The 16491-nt window shown below is 37.7% G+C and overlaps 1 protein-coding gene across 2 annotated transcripts in view; it reads left to right on the forward strand.

Moving 5' to 3' along the window:
* The first annotated feature begins 896 nt into the window (after window positions 1-896).
* The window catches only part of SNX2 (sorting nexin 2), a 56555-nt gene continuing 40960 nt past the window's right edge, over window positions 897-16491 (forward strand). The window contains exon 1 of one of the 2 annotated variants that reach the window (XM_043586263.1): window positions 897-1052. In XM_043586263.1, the coding sequence (XP_043442198.1) occupies window positions 945-1052 (108 nt within the window). In that variant the 5' untranslated portion in view covers window positions 897-944. The remainder of the gene's footprint in view (window positions 1053-16491) is intronic. The other variant, XM_043586271.1, reaches the window with a different exon arrangement.

The raw sequence follows: 16491 nt of genomic DNA on the forward strand, positions 1-16491 counted from the left end.
TCCTCCAGCAAAATTATAACCCCAGGTTGCTGTTGGCAATGCCCTCTTTTAATTTTCCACGAGCATACTTTGCATTAGCAAAGCACTTTTTAGCCTTTAGAATATTTTCACATATTTTCTCATATTATCCTGAGAATAATCCTGTGCAATCAAGTGACTGGAGGATTAGTAACATTTCCATTTTGCTGCTAAGGAAATTGAAGCTGAAAAGTCTCCAAAAGACCATCCCAGGATGAGGCGCTAGTAATTGGCGGAGGGAATTATTAGGCTCTCGCCAATCATTCACTGCTTTTCCTGTTATTTGTCCAGGCTTTCTCTTACTTTATGAAGCAAAACTATGTGTGGCTCATGTATTTGGAGTTAAGTTAACTAAAGTGAAATAAAATTTAAAACTCAGCTCCTTCGTCACAGTAGTTACAAGGGCTCAGTGGTCATGCCTGGCCAGCAGTTACTCTACAGTACAGCGCTGACAGAGAACATTTCAATCATATCAAAGAGATCTGTGGGACAGCCTAAAGAGGTGTCTCTTTTCCACCAAACCTCAATCTTGCCCTCAATCTGTGTATAATCCAAGCCTAAAGACTGGTCCCCAAACTCTTCCACCTTCCTGAAGGACACTTGAAAAGCGGTAATGCCGGTTTTAAAAGTGGCCCAGACTTGCTACGAAGGTGATGGTAATAAAAGTGCACGAGTCTTCCACCGACAGCACAGCAAGCGGGCGGTGAGAGGGGATGGCCACCCAGACGCGGAGGTGGATGGAGAGGCGGAGGGGCGGGGCTCAGCGCCGCGCTCAGGGGCGGGCGGCATCACGAGGCCGGGGCGGGGCCGCGAGGGGCGGGGCCGGGGGGCGGGGGAGCGAGGCGGCGAGCGCGCCAGCTTTGCCGTGCGTGCTCACGTGACAGGTCCGCGAGGCCCCGCTCGCGCAGTCGTCTGGACGAGCGAAGATGGCGGCGGAGAGGGAGCCTCCTCCGCTGGGGGACGGGAAGCCCACCGACTTTGAGGAGCTGGAAGACGGAGAAGACCTGTTCACCAGTACTGTGTCCACCCTAGAGGTGAGACCGCGTCGCCATGGGTGCTGCGCTCCGCTCCTGCCGCGCGTCTCACCTTTAGGTGCCTTTCCCCGGCCGGGACTTGTCCCTCCCCACCCCCCGGGTTTGCGGGGACCTGGTCGGGGCGACACCTGTGACGCGGGCCCGCCTCTGGTACCTGTCAGTGGGCTGGAGCGTGGCCTGGGCGGCCAGCCTCCCTCACGAGACCAGCCTGGCGGGCTGGGGGTCGACCTGATCCTTTGAGGGGCCGGGACCGGCCCGAGCGTTGCAGCGCCCTTTCCCGGTTCAGCCGGCCTTCCTCGGTGTCATTTGCACCTCTTCTCCAAAGCCGAGGGTCTTGCCCTGAATCCTGGTAAACCTTACCACCCTCCCGGGCGACCTCCGCAGCCCCCTTTGGAGAGGTGCTCGCTTTTCCTTTACCAAGGGAGGGTGTGCCCCTGGGAGGGGAGAGCAGTGAACGGAGCGTTGAGTGGCCGTGGCTCTCCAGGGAGCTTGTGGATGCACTTTTCCCAGTCATGGCCCTTCATGGACTGCTAGTTCCCCTTGAGGGAGGTGCCTCTGTTTTGTATTGTTGAATGCACTTGACCGGTTTTGTCTTCTTTAGTTCTTAGACTTTTTAAGAATACGAGCGTTTATAAAATGCAAAGTTGAAGAGAGGGAGTAGTCCAGGAAAGTGCTGGTTTGGGTTTCCTGTTGTTTTTGTTTGTTTGTTTTATTTTTTGAAGTTGCCAGGAAGAAATAACCGGTCCTCACTCCCTTTTTCCTCTTTTCTCGCATGGTCAGCGGTCTCTGAAGTTGAGTGTTCCTGTTTTTGTCAGAGGAAACACTGTTAACTCTAATTGGCCTCCTAGATCCATTTCAGGTTTGAATTGCTTTGCATTTAAATGAAGTCACCCACACTTCATAGCCCAGTTTTAAGTGTGTGTGTGTGTGTGTGTGTGTGTGTATTAAAATGTAAGCAAATTGCCCAGAGGTTTGTTTACCTTAGGCTGTACTTCTTTATGAAGTGCTTTTGTAAGCTTTCTTGGCTCGTGCAACTCTACACCAAATCAATTGGAAATTACTGTAAAATGTCCATTATCTAAAACTCAGTTAGCTGAAACTTGGAACTTCCGGGAACCGTTTTCATCACTGACCATACTCTGCGAGTTGTATATACAGGTTCCCAGCCAAATCCCACCTCCCCTTAGATTATATGCTTCTTGAGGCTGGGGATAGTGCCTTCATCATCTTTGTGTTCCTCACAAAACCTTGAACATTTGCATTTAGTAAATGTTTGCTAGATTTATTGTCAAAACCAGCATCTCCTAAGAATTAGTAAAAATTGCCTAGCGAAACAGATGAACCTTTGAGTTTATCTTTTTAACCCTTTATACGTACCATGTAGCTGGCTTAAAATGTATTGAGAGTTAGTGTCTATGCTGAATTCTAAGACCTGTATTTCCTTTGAGGACTATGAACGTTTTCCACCAGCTAGGATCAAAACAAACTACTGACCTAGTGTGAACTAGAAATCTGTGAACGCTAAGCGTTCTGTTTAATTGAGGCTTTTCAGAGTTGAGTAGCAGGAGCTGTAAATTTCTATTTCCCATCTGGATGGGACTTTTAAATAAAGTATTTGACTTTTTCAATAAAAGTCTACAGAAGTTTGAGTATGAATAAACTTATCTTGGTTGGTGCAATGTGAAAGTTGTAAAGTTGGGTTTGATTTTTAATCTAAACCCCTTATGTTATATAGACTCATTCAGGTTATTAGTTTTAAGGTAATATAACAGATTTGTAAAATCATAATCTTCCTTGCTTTCCAAACTGTTATGGGGGGGATGGATCTATATCAGTGTTTTTTAGTATACCTAAGCTACTCTGAAGCAATGTTCTTTCTCAGCCCTCCACTTTTGTTTTCAAAAGTGCTTCTCAAACCTGAGAGTGTAGGGGAGACCATAGCGTTCTTGTTTGAAATGTAGATGCCTTCTCCTCACTGGAATCTGCGTATTGAATGCTCAAGATCTTCAAACTTTATACATAACTTACCTAGGGAGATAGATACACACACACACACACACACACACACACACACACACACGTATAATTTATTGTCAAATTGGTTTCCGTACAACACCCAATGCTCATCCCAACAGGTGCCCTCCTCAATGCCCATCACCCACCTAGGGATCTTGTTATAGTGCAAATTATGGTTCTGTAGGGCTGGGATAAGGCCATTATTATGCATTTTTAACACATTCCACCTGGCATTGCTTCTGGTCCATAGACAATAATAAGTTGCAAAGCCTCAGATGATTGTGATGCAGATCATCTACTTCGAATAGTTAACCTAAACTGTAAATTGAAATTCAGATTTACAGATAAATGTATTTTAATTAAAGAAAAAGTAAGCATTTAAAAATTTATATTATTTCTGTAGAAACTTTTTAAATTGATTGAAATTCATCGAAGTGGAAATCAAATTATAGACATTTTCGATGACAGTAAGCTTGTAATGACCGTACAATTTGGTGTGTGATATTAGTCTATTTTTCACACAGTATTGGATTCCTTTCCTTTCACAATTAAGAACAGTCCCATAAAGCCAAATTCAGTAAATGAAGCATATTTAAAAATTACAGTGTTTCTGTTGTGTTGTGACTATGAAACAAGAAATTGGTGGAAGCTGGCATGGGGGCAGAAAATAGAATGAGAAGGGGAAAACATCTAGTGAAGGTTTTTTGGTACCAGAGAGCAAGGCTTTAAATTGTTTACGAATATTGCTTTTTCCTTAAATGATAAAACCCTAAGCTTAAAAGGTGCTTCCCATAAAGAATCATGGAGAAATAAGACAACACCTTTAAAAAAAAAAGTCAGGAAATATATGCCTTTTCTCTATTTTATACAGCTATATTGAAGTATAATTCATATACCATACACTTCACTCATTTAATGTGTACAATTTAATGGTTTTTACTATATTCACAGATATGTGCATCCATCACCACAGTTAGTTTTAGAACATGTTCATCACCTCAAAAAGAAACTCTATGGTTTTCAGCTATCACTCCTTGCCCCCATTCCCCAAATCTCTTTAAACAACCACTAATTAAATTTTTGTCTCTATAAACTGTTCCGGACTTCTGTGAATGAAATCATATGATATGTATTTTTTCATGACTGGCTTATTTCACTTAACATAATGTTTTCACAGTCTGTACTTCATTCCTTTATGGAATTGAATGAAATGGAATAATCCATTGTGTGGGTATACTACATTTTGTTTATCCATTCATCAGTTGATGGACATAGGGGTTGTTTCCACGTTCAGGTTGTTGTTAATGCTGCAGTAGATATTTGTACAAGTAGAATTACTGGGTCTTAGGTTAACTTTACATTTAATCGTTTGAATAATTGCCAGACTGGTTTCCCAAAGTGGCTGCGCCATTTTACATTTCCACCAGCCATGTATGAGGGTACCAGTTTCTCCACAGTCTCACCAACACCCGTTATTATGACTTTTTTTTTCCATTCTGTTTATCTTAATGGTTGTTAAATGCTATTTTTGTGTGGTTTGATTGTTTTTGGTGACTAAAGATGTTGCAGATCTTTTCATGTGTTTGTTGGCCATTTGTGTATCTTTGGAGGAATGTCTCCAGATCCTTTGCCCATTTTTTAATTGAGTTGACTTTTACTGAGTTAAAACAATTATTTATATATTCTAGATAGAAGTTCCTTATTAGATACATAACTTGCAGATGTTTTCTCCCACTTTCTTTGTTGTCTTGTCATGTTCTTGATGGTATCCTTCTAAACACATTTTTAAAAAATTTGATGAAGTAAAATTTATTTTAAAAATTTTGTTTCTCGTGCTTTTCACTGTCGTATCTAAGAATCCCCTGCCAAAGCTAAGGTCATGAAGATGACCATGTGTATTTTCTTCTAAGAATTTTATGGTTTTGGCTCCTTTAAGTCCTTGATCCGTTTTGAGTTAATTTTTGTATATGTAATGAGGTAGGGTCCACCTTTGTTCTTTTCCATTTGGCAATTCAGTTGTCCCAGCACCATTTGTTGAAAAGATTATTCTTTCCCCCTATGAATGATAATTGGCACCCTTGTTGAAAATGACTTGACCATAGGTGCTCACACCTGGTTCTCAGACTAACCTCAGTCTAAATTTAGGTCAGTTGAAGTTAAGAAGAGGACGATAGTTTGCCCATGATAGGGATTATAGAGCATTTCAAATGAAATTTCCAGATGGGAGGCTCACAGGTCTTAAAATTCCTTTTCTCTAACCCCATGCTGCTCTAAGTGTTTGGAAGACATCCTGCTTGGTTGACTTCAGCAAATACTTGGGTATTTACCCTCTCCCGTACTATATGGATCATCATCAGAGTGCAAATATCAGCAACTACTGCAAATCTTTGAGGACAGAAAATCTCCAGTGGAGAAGAAGGAGGTGTACAGAAAACTCCGATACAGATTGTGATTTTATGGTCTGAAAACACAACCAGTTTTCACTGAAAGTACCACTGAAACATGGGGAGATTTTTATTCCTATCAGTGTTCATGACACATAGTAGATGAACACTAAATGCTTCTCTTGGCTGGGAAAAGCTCATTGAAAGGTAATATTTAAGAGAGACCTCAAAGTGGTAATGAAATTTCCAAGTGGGAGAATAACAAGGGTCACTTGAGGGTCAGTCCATATTCTAAGGAACCATAAAAAATTCAGAGTGGCTGAATAGAGGATGTTACAAGTTTACTATGTGGTGAAATTGTGAAGGACTTTGGAGTAGGTGGGTGAGAGCTATGAAAAATTGTTATGGCAGTAACTTGATTATCTAGGAGGATTAAAGTACTAGCAGTCTGAGGGATAAATTTGAGTGGGAGGTATTATTGATAAGTCGATGAGTTGGAAGCTATTTTAAGTTTGAGGTCGAAGACCTGAAAAAGGAAAGCAAGTGCAAATAATAAAGGAGAAAAGGAAATTGATGCAGCAGTAGATGAAAAGTTAGACATCTAAAGACTTACAGTGTCTCCCTGTCTTCAGGCGATTCTTAGAGGAATTACAAGTTTTATTTGGGGCTGCATTACAACAATTAAGAGAACATCAAGCAGCTAGAGATGCCCATGGGCTAGAAATGTTGTTTTGGGAATGTGTCATAAACTTACTGAATGATTATATTAAACGAGGCTGGACATCTAGTCCCTGCCCTAAGGAGTGAGTGTATAAACCATCAAAAGTCAATGTAATAAACCCAGCTCTGTGAACGAATACCTGCAATACCAGATGTTACATGTGTAATTGAAATATGTATGTGCTACAAAATAGTATAGAAGACTAGAGTGACTTAATTACATAGAAATGATCTTTGAGATCTTGAAAATGGTTGGAATTATCAAAAGAAAATAAGAGTATGACAAGGGACTGTTGACAAAGACCTGCTCAATTGGTATGTCTTGTACCTATGCAACAGGTAGTAGCAGTATATGTTTTCTTCTGTTTTCTGATCTCTAGGTAGGCCTCCAATTTTAAATGTACTAATTTTTCTGAAAATTTCTTTATGAATTACGTGTGTGTCAGAGCAAAAACATTTTGCAATCAGGTATTTTAAGGGGTGAGCACTGAAAATTATTAGAAAGATTTATGAGCAGCCTGACTCTAGTTGACCACTTTCCCTTAAAGCTATTAAAGTGAGAGATTTTAGAATGAATGGTTTTTAGTGTCTGTTAAATGTTATTATACGAAGTTGCTTGAGGCAGAGTTGCTCACTTTGTTGTGCTTTTTTCTTAAAAAGAATGAAATTTGCCTTTACTGTTAATTTTACAAATACCCACTTTCCTATGAAGTTGAACTGTTGTTTGTTTTTCCTGTGATGATGATAGTTTTTACTAGAGGCAAAATTTACCTCAATTTTATTCAAATTTTATACCTCAAAGTTTATTCAATTTAGTAAAGTGCATTACCACCTCACTCAGGATAGAGACCACTTCCATCACCTAAAAAAATTCTCTCACATAGTTAACCCCTTCCCACTCCCAGTCTCTGGCAACCAGTGATGTCTTCTGTCTAGTTTTGTCTTTTTTTCAGAATGTCATATAGATTGAATCATACAGTATGAAATTTGGAGTCTAGCTTCTTTAATTTAGTATCAAGTGTGAGACTCAGAGATGTTGCATAGATCAGTAGTTCAGTCCATTTTATTTCTGAATTTAATATTCCATTGCATGTATGTCTCACAGTTGATTGTTGTTGAAAGACAGTTGTGTCTTTCACAGCTTCTTTCAACTGTGTCTTTCCAGCTTCTGGCATTAATGAGTAAAGCCAATATAAACATTGATGTGCAAGTTTTTGTATGAACATAGTGTTCATTTCTTTTGGGTAATACTTAAGGATTGCCGGGTTGTATGGTAATTATGTTTTGACTTTGTAAGAAACTGCCGTACTTTCTGCCACAACGGTTTAAGGGAGGTGAAGTCATTTGCTTTTAGTCCCATGAGTTAATGACTGTAATAATAATGTAATTCAAGACGATATCCGTTAGGGCAGTGTTCTCTGAGTCTGAAAATTGTTAATCTATGGTTTCATTAAAACAGAAGCATGATGTTTCAATATAAAAGCATGTCAGTGTATTTCCTGGTGTCATAAAAGTTATTTTAATATAGAAATTTTATCCTTATTCCGAGAGTCACATTTTATATGTATTACTGAGTGTTGGAATCTTGACAGCTAGCCCCAGGGAAACTTTTGTGCAGCTAGATTTGTCTGTTTTCATCTCTGGTCAAGTTTCTATTCATTTCATCTTTGAAATCTTATAAAATTATAGAAGAGTCAAAGGAGGGAAGGCAAAGAGGGAACGGAAGGGAAAGAAAGCAAAGAAAGAAACTGTCAAGCTCTTTCCAAAGTAGATCTATCATTAATTACATTCCCATAGCAGTGAATGAGAATATGAGTTGTTCCACATCCTGTCTGCATTTATTAGTATCAGTTTTTCTTTTAGGTAGTGCTGAGCTTGAGACTGGCTTCTGTTGGCTTGAAAGAAGTGATTGTTAAATTTTCAGGGATTTGTAAGCTGGTTATTAAACACAGCCATTGTTAAAATTAAGTTATATAAACATATTTAAATGAATTATATTAAAAATTATGGTAATAAGTATTCAAAACTTGTCACTTCCTAATTTCATTACTACTTTTTATTATTTTTATGCTCTTGAGGTCTTATGTCTATTGTATTTTATGGTGCAAAGTACATATCTTCTCAAGTCCACTTTCAGGGAGGGGTAAGCAGCCACAGCAGGCACATTTATACCACACATCAGCAAAAGCTATAAATCAGAGTCTTCTCCCCTAAAGACCTGGTTGCTAAGCATTAATCAGCACACTAGAGATTTTTAGCCATTCTAACAGGTTTCTACTGTTACCCCATTGTAATTTTAATATACAGTCTCTAATAGTCCTTTTGAGTGTCTTTTTATGTGCATATTCACTGTCTGAAAATTATCTTTAGCGATGTCCTTCCTTTCACATCTTTTGCCCGTTTAAAAATTTGGATTTCCTTATTGGGTTTTGAGAATTCTTCATGTATTCTAATTATGCATCCTTTGCCAGATAAATGTTTTGCAAATATTTTTTCCTACTCTGGCTTGTCTTTTTATGCTATTAACATTAGCTTCCACAGAGCAAAAGTTTATTATTTTGGTGAAGTTCAGGTTAGTTCTTTTGTTGCTGTTGATAGTACTTGGTATGTCACATAAGATATCCTTTCCTAGCGCTAACCCAAGGCGACAAAGGTTTTACTTATGTTTCCTTCTAGAAGTTTTGTAATTTTTCTTTTACATTTTGGTGTAACAGGATTCATTATGAATTAATTTTCATGTGAGTTGAAGTGTCTAGTTTTTTGCATATAGATATCTAGTTGTTCCATCACCATTTATTGGAAGATAATCATATTATTAAGGTTTGTTTTGTGGCTGAAAATATGGTCTTTTGTGGTAAATATTATGTTTGCACTTCAAAAGGATGTATTTAGTCAGATGTTGATGGCTGGAGTGTTCTATAATTGTTGGTCACATTGGTTCGTTTTATTTTTCAAAATATACAACATCACCAGTGAATTCCACATGCTTTAGGCTAAGTTAAAGAAGCTAGACTTAAAAAGTTTCTTTATGAGTTGTCTTTGCATCTTTGTCAAAGATCAGTTGAGCATATATATGTATATATATATGTGTATGTCTATTTCTGGACTCCAGTCTTTGTCACTGTTTATTGACTCTCCTTTTGCCAATTGTATGCTGTCTTACTGTAACTAAGTCTTGAAATTAGCGAATGTGAATCCACTGACTTCTTTCAAAATTGTTTTGGTTGTTCTCCTTTTTTTGCCTTTCCATATAATTTTAAAAGCAACTTTTGACTTCTACCAAATAGGTCACCTGAGATTTTAATTGGGATTGTGATGAATCCATAGATTAGTTTGGGGAGAATTAACATATTAACGGTATTGAACATTTAAGCATAAATGTACTATTTCTATTTATTTAGGTTTATTTGATTTTTTCCATCAGTGTTTGTAGTTTTCAGCATACCAATCTAGTACATGTTGTGTGACTTTTATACCTGTTTTGTGGTTTCTTTTACATTTGCTCATTGGTGGCATGTTGACCCTCTATCCAGCAAATGTGCTAAACACTCATTAGTTTTAGTAGCTTTTTTCGAGTCCTTGGGATTTTCATGTACATAATCATGCTATGATTAGAGTTTTATTTCTTTGTTTCCAATGTTTACGCCTTAATGTAATAACTAACATTATCAGCATAATTTTGAATAGAAGTGGTAAAGTGGATATCATTTTCCTTTTTGTGAACTTAGAAGAAAAATGTTCTTTCTCTCCAATATGTTATCTGTTAAGTTTTTCTTTTAGGTGTCCTTCATCAGGTTAAAGAAATTCTATTTATTTTCTGAAATTTTGTACTCATGAACGGATGCTGGTTTTGGCAAATTCTTTTTTTGCATTTAATAAGTTAATCATGTAGTTTTCTTCTTAGGTTAATGATGGCATGGATTATGTTGATTGATTTTTTTAAAACATTGAATAAACCTTGCATTCCTGGGATAAGCCCCGAAGTCATAAATGTGCTTACCCTTTTTATATGTTGCTGCATTCAGTTTGATAGCGTTTGTTTCGGCTATTGTATCTGTCATGCTAGATATTTGTATAGTATTTTCTTTTACTTACAATGACTTTGTTTGATTTTCGTACCAGAAATGCTGGTCTCATTAAAGGAATTGGAGAATGTTTATTTCTCTTCTATATTCTTGAAGAGGTTGTATGGATTAATCTTCTATCTTCTTTAAAGGTTGCTAGAACTCACTAGTGAAGTCACCTGAGCATGTAGTTTTGTTTTTGGAAGACTTTTAACTTCAAATTCATTATCTTTAGTAGATGCAGGACTGTTTCTTCTTGTTGAGCTTCTGTAGTATGTGTCTTTTAAGGAGTTTGTTCATTCAGTCTAGGTTGTGAAATAAGCATAAGGTTTTTCATAATACTCTTATTTTCCTGTGACAATGTCTGTGGGGTCTCTTGGTGATGCCTTTGCCTTTTCATTCCTAATATTCGTAACTTATGTCTTCTGTTTATTCGTGTATTTTTTTGTTCATTTGTTTTAATCTCTCTAGAGCATATCTTGGGATCTTTTCAAAGAATCATCTTTTTTTTTTTGCTTTCTTGATTTTTTTTTTTCCTATTGTTGGTAGAGGCTTCGATCATTGATTTGAAATTTGGTTGGTTTTTTGGGTTTTTTTTTTTTTTTTGAGTATTAGTAGTTAGCTATATATTTCTTTGTAAGCACTGCTTTAGCTGCATCCCACAAATTTTGTTACTGTGTTTTGTTTTTATTCAATTTAAACTCTACACTTACCCTGGTGACTTACTCTTTGACCTCTGGATTATTTAGACATGTGTTAATTTCCCAAATTAGGGAATTTTCTCAGTAGCTTTCTATTATTTCTAGTTTAATTTGATTATGGTCAGAGAATGTTTTATGATTTTAGTTCTTTTAAATTTGTTAAGGTTTGTCTTATGGCCTAGAATATGGTCTGTTATGGTGAATATTTTGTGTGTGCTTGAAAAGAATGTATATAATCTAATGTTACTGTTGGAGTGTTCTTTAAATGTTAAGTCAAGTTGGCTAAAGTATTTTCCAGCTCTCCTCTATGTTGCCTTATTACATACCTGTTCTATCCATTGCTGAGAGAAGAGTGCTGTAGTCTCCCAATATAATTGTAGACTTAAAATTTTTAATTTATAGTTTCAGTTCAGTTTTTTCTTCATATTGAAGCTTTATTGTTAGACACATAGACATTTAGTATTGTTATGACTTTTTGGTAAATTGATGATCGTTTTATCATATCATCCCCTCTTTATTGCTGATAATACTTTATTGCTGATAATACTACACTTGATCTTAGCCAAAAGGCTGAGAATCGATTGCTGATAATACTTCTTATTCAAAGTTTACTTTATCTGATGTTAATGTGGCACTCTGTCTCTGTTTTGATTGTTTGCATGATATATTTTTTCCATTCTTTTACTGTTAACTTACCTATTGTCTTTAAGTTACTTTTTTTTGTAGGGAGTATATTGTTGTGTATTGCTATTTTTATATCCAGTCTAGCTATCTCTGTCCTCTAATTGGTGTATTTAATGTAATTATTGGTGTGATTGGATTAGGTCTGTTTGTTTTCTGTTTTTCCCTCTGTTTCTACCTATGTTTCTCCCTTTCTCCTTTCTTTTGTATTATCTTAATGCTTGTAAGTATTTAATTTTAATTTATCTACTGGATTTTTTGCTTTATCTCCCCTTCCTCTAAGTATATAAATATACTTATATATATATGTATATAGAATACATATATACATATATGTGTATCTACATATATTTATAAAGAAGGTAGTTGTTGTAGGGATTACAAAATACATACCTAATGATTTATAGTCCAATTAGAGTTAATGTTATACTTATAAAAATAAAATGCAGATTCTTATGACCATTTACCTCCCTTTATATTAATTTTCACATGTATTATGTCTCTATACATTAAAAACCTTACCAATGTTTTAAGTTTTGCTTTCATAGTCATACACATTTTAAATAACTTAAGAGAAGGAAAATGGTCTATTATATTTCTCTAGTTAGTTACTACTTCTGTAATTCTTACTGTATTCTTGAAGTTCCAAGTCTTTGTTATTCATATCTGGTATCTTCGGGCTGAAGATTGTCTTTAAGGCCCTCCCCATTTTTTAGATTTATTTATTTCTTTTTTAAGAACTGGCCTGGTGATGGTAGATCCCTATAGTTTTAAACTTTTCATTTGACAGTATCTTTATTCCAACTTTGTTCCTGAAGAATATTTTTGCTGGATATGGAATTATGTTTACAATTCTTTTTTTTTTTTAATTTTTTTTTTAACGTTTATTTATTATTGAGAGACAGAAGCAGAGCATGAGCATGGGAGGGGCCGAGAGATGGGGAGACCTAGGATCCGAAGCAGGCTCCAGGCTCTGAGCTGTCAGCACAGAGCTCAATGCGGGGCTCGAACTCACAAACCCAGAGATCATGACCTGAGCTGAAGTCGGAGACACTTCACCAACTGAGCCACCCAGGCACCCCTGTTTCACCCACCCCCCAGCGCTGTGAAGAGACTGTGCCACTGTCATGGTTTTTTTGATGAGAAATATGAAGTCTTTGTAATTGTATCCCTAAATGGAAATTTTTTGTTTAGCTGCTTCAAGTTGTTGTTTTTTTGTTTGTTTGTTTTAAGTAGACTTTACACTCAGCACAGAGCCCAGTGCAGGGCTTGAACTCATGACCTGAAATGAAGACCTGATCATGAAGCTCAGATCAAGAGTTGGACACCTAACCTAACCAGCTGAGCTACCCAGGCACCCTTCAAGTTTTTTTATTTTTAATCTTTGGTTTTCAGCCACTTTTTATGATGTGGCTGGGTATGGTTTTCTCTGAAGCTGTCCTCTTAGAGTTAGCTTGTTCTCAAATCTGTAAATTTATGTCTTTGAACAAATTTGTGAAGCTTTCAGCCATCATTTCTTGAAATATTTTTGTGCACTTTTTGGGATTTCAGTGACATGAATGTTTGACTTTTTAATATTGTTTCACAGGTCCCTGAGGTTCTGCTTTCTTTTTTTCCCCATTTTTTTTCTTGTCTTTTATTCAGATTGGTTATTTTGTCTTTTATTCAGATTGGTTATTTTCTAATGATCTGTCTTCATGTTTACTGATTTTTTTCCTGTCAAGAACTGTATAAAGTCTGAAATTTTATCATCCTTGTAAGCTAACACATTAACTTGTTTTATGGTTGCTGGAAGAAGACTTGATGAAGTACCGTTTTTTTTTTTTAGTGTTTTTAAAATTTATTTTTGAGAGAGAGAGAGAATGGGACAGAGTGTGAGCAGGGGAGGGACAGAGAGAGAGGGAGACACAGAATCCAAAGCAGGCTCCAGGCTCTGAGCTGTCAGCAGAGCCTGATTGCTGGCTGGAACCTGTGAACTGCAAAATCATGACCTGAGCCAAAGTCAGAAGCAAGTCAGAGGCTCAATCCGACTGAGCCACCCAGGCGCCACCCCCTTGATTAAGCACTTTTACTCCAAGCATAGCAGACAGCATGAGTATCATGTTTGTGACAATTTCCCTTGCCTTTTTTTGGCAGGGTGGTGTGATGGGGTGTGGGGGGGGGGGGTTGTGGGGGGAGTGGAGGTTGATACTGTACCTGCCTTTGATCTGTGTCACAGCTGAAGAACTTGAGATTAGAGAACCCAAATCATTTATAATAGGCAGTAAGTGTGCCTGTTCTTTGCTCTAGAGGGGACATTGTATTATACCAGACAGTAAACAAATCTAGTCTTTGGAAAAGACACAGATTACCTTTTTTTTTCCAAGGCTGTTTCCCAGAAACATTGCCATCTATTAGAGTTGTAGCTGCCTGCATTGTCACACTCTTTTGCTCAACTTGGGCCACCCTTGCAGAAAAGCAGTGAAAGAAAAGAGAGAAAATACTGATGAAGATTTCTGGGTCCCCTTTTCCCAGTTCAGCTGCTTACACAAGTAAACTTTTTTCTTGGGGTTTTAGATGCCAATGCTCTCAGCACTGCTGCTTTCATGCACTTAAGCAACTGGGTCTGGCCTCAGGTCAGGGCCAAGAGAGACAACGGGGTAGGGATCCGAAGAAAAGGAAAAGAATTTTGCACCTACATTCTCTTGATAGCAGGGGCCCTGGTGTTATAGTCAGAAAATAAGAGTTTTCTTGGCATCATTGCTGTTCACACTGCTAGTGTGGTTCTGCCGTTGGAGCCATTCTCAGGAAAAGTTAAAAGAGAAAAGAACGGGGGAAAACCCATAAAATTCACCCTCACATTTTTGTCTCTTTCCCCAGTCTACCTGCCATTAGTTACTTTAAGTCTTTGTGCATTGTACTGTATCCAGAGATTTTAGTGTTAATCAGTGGGAGAGAAAGGGGTGTAGGGGGCTTCTTTAATGTTACTTGGGATCTTAAACACTACTTTTTAATTGAAGAGATACTAGCAACAGCCTTGGAACTTATTATAGAAATGTTCAGCACGCTACTAGGTGATGATGTAGGGAGAAAAAATAAACATTTGTGAAAAATTTTGAGGTCTCTACAATTGCGTATCTTGGAGAACTAGTTCTGATCACCCAGAACATGTGCTCCCGGCAAAGAAATCATCAATGTTCCATCAGGTCCTCATTGACTGGCCGCTGTCTCCATACTCCTGTTCATCGCATGGAGAGGCAGGGGCAAAAATAAGTCCTCACTCAGCCTTTAGTGAGTGACAGCTCCAGTTTAGTGTACAAGTTATATATAGGACCTTAGTGCTCATATCTTGCTCAATACAAGAATATCTTAGTTTTAATGAATATTGTCTGGAAGCTGAATCGTGTATAGGTGCCTACTATTCTCATATATTGGCATACTATAAACATCTTTAGTGCCAGTGTGCTTCATTTTTTTAAATAGACTTTATTTGCTACAACAGTTTTAAGATCACAACAAAATGGAGTGGAAGGTACAGAGGTTCCCCATATACTGCCCCTACACATGCATTATCCCTCATTGTCTGCATCCCCATCCACAGTGGTGTGGTATGGTACGTTTGTTAGAATAGCGGAGTCTGCATTGTGGCATGGTAATCACCTAAAGTTTATAGTTGATGGTGTTTTACATGTTGTGGGTTTAGACAAGTGTGTAATGACACGATATGTATCCACCCTAATAGTGTCGTGTAGTTTAACTGTCCACCAATCCTGTGTACTCTGCCTCTTCATCCTTCCTTCCCTCCTAACCTCTTGTCTTTATAGTTTTGCATTTTCCAGAGTATTCCATAGTTGGGATGATAGGATATATAATCTTTTTAGACTGGATTTTTCACTTAGTAATATGCATTTAAGTTTTCTCTGTGTCTTTTCATGGCTAGATAGCTCATTTCCTTTTAGTGATGAATAACATTCCATTGACTGGAAGGAAGCACCAGTTTACTTAACCCTTTAACCTCCTGAAGGACATCTTGATTGCTTCCAAATTTTGACAGTTATGAATAAAAGCTACTCTAAACATCATGTGCTGTGTTTTTTGTGGACATAAGTTTCCAGGTCCTCTGGATAAATACTAAAGAAAGCAATTGCTGGACTGTATGATAAGAATATGTTTAGTTTTGTGAGAAACTGCCAAACTGTCTTCCAAAGTGGCTGGACCATTTTACAGTCCCACCAGCAGTGAGCGTGAGAGTTCCTGTTGCTCCACACCATTGCCAGTATTTGGTGTTGTCAGAGTTACAGATTTTTGACCACTCTAATAAGTGTTTACATATACCAGCATGAGGCATAGTGGTATCTCATTGTTGTTTTAATTTGCATTTTCCTGATGATTTGTGATTTGGGACATCTTTTCATATGCCTGTTTGTTAGATGCATATTTGGTAAGGTGTCTGTTAAGGTTTTGTCCCACTTTTAAATTGGGTTGACCATTGTCTTATTGTTAAGTTTTCATACTCCTTTGTGTATTTTGGATAGCAGTACGTTATCAGATATGTCTTGCAAATATTTCTCCCAGTCTGTGGCTTGTTTTTTATCCTCTTGACAGTATCTTGCAAAGGAAGTTTTAATTTAAGATTTTTTAGTGTTTATTTTTGGAGAGAGAGAGAGTGAGAGAGACAGAGCATGGGCGCACATGAACACGGGAAGGACAGAGAGAGAGGGAGACAGAATCCAAATCAGGCTCCAGGCTCCTAGCTTTCAGCACAGAGCCTGACTTGAACTCATGAACTTGAACAGAGCCTCATGAACTCATGAACCGTGAGGTCGTGACCTGAGCCAAAGTTGGTTGCTTAACCGACTGAGCCACCCAGGTGCCCCTAGTTTAATTTTTTAAA

The sequence above is a fragment of the Prionailurus bengalensis genome, chromosome A1 (genome assembly GCF_016509475.1).
Source record: "Prionailurus bengalensis isolate Pbe53 chromosome A1, Fcat_Pben_1.1_paternal_pri, whole genome shotgun sequence".
Taxonomy (NCBI): Eukaryota; Metazoa; Chordata; class Mammalia; order Carnivora; family Felidae; genus Prionailurus; species Prionailurus bengalensis.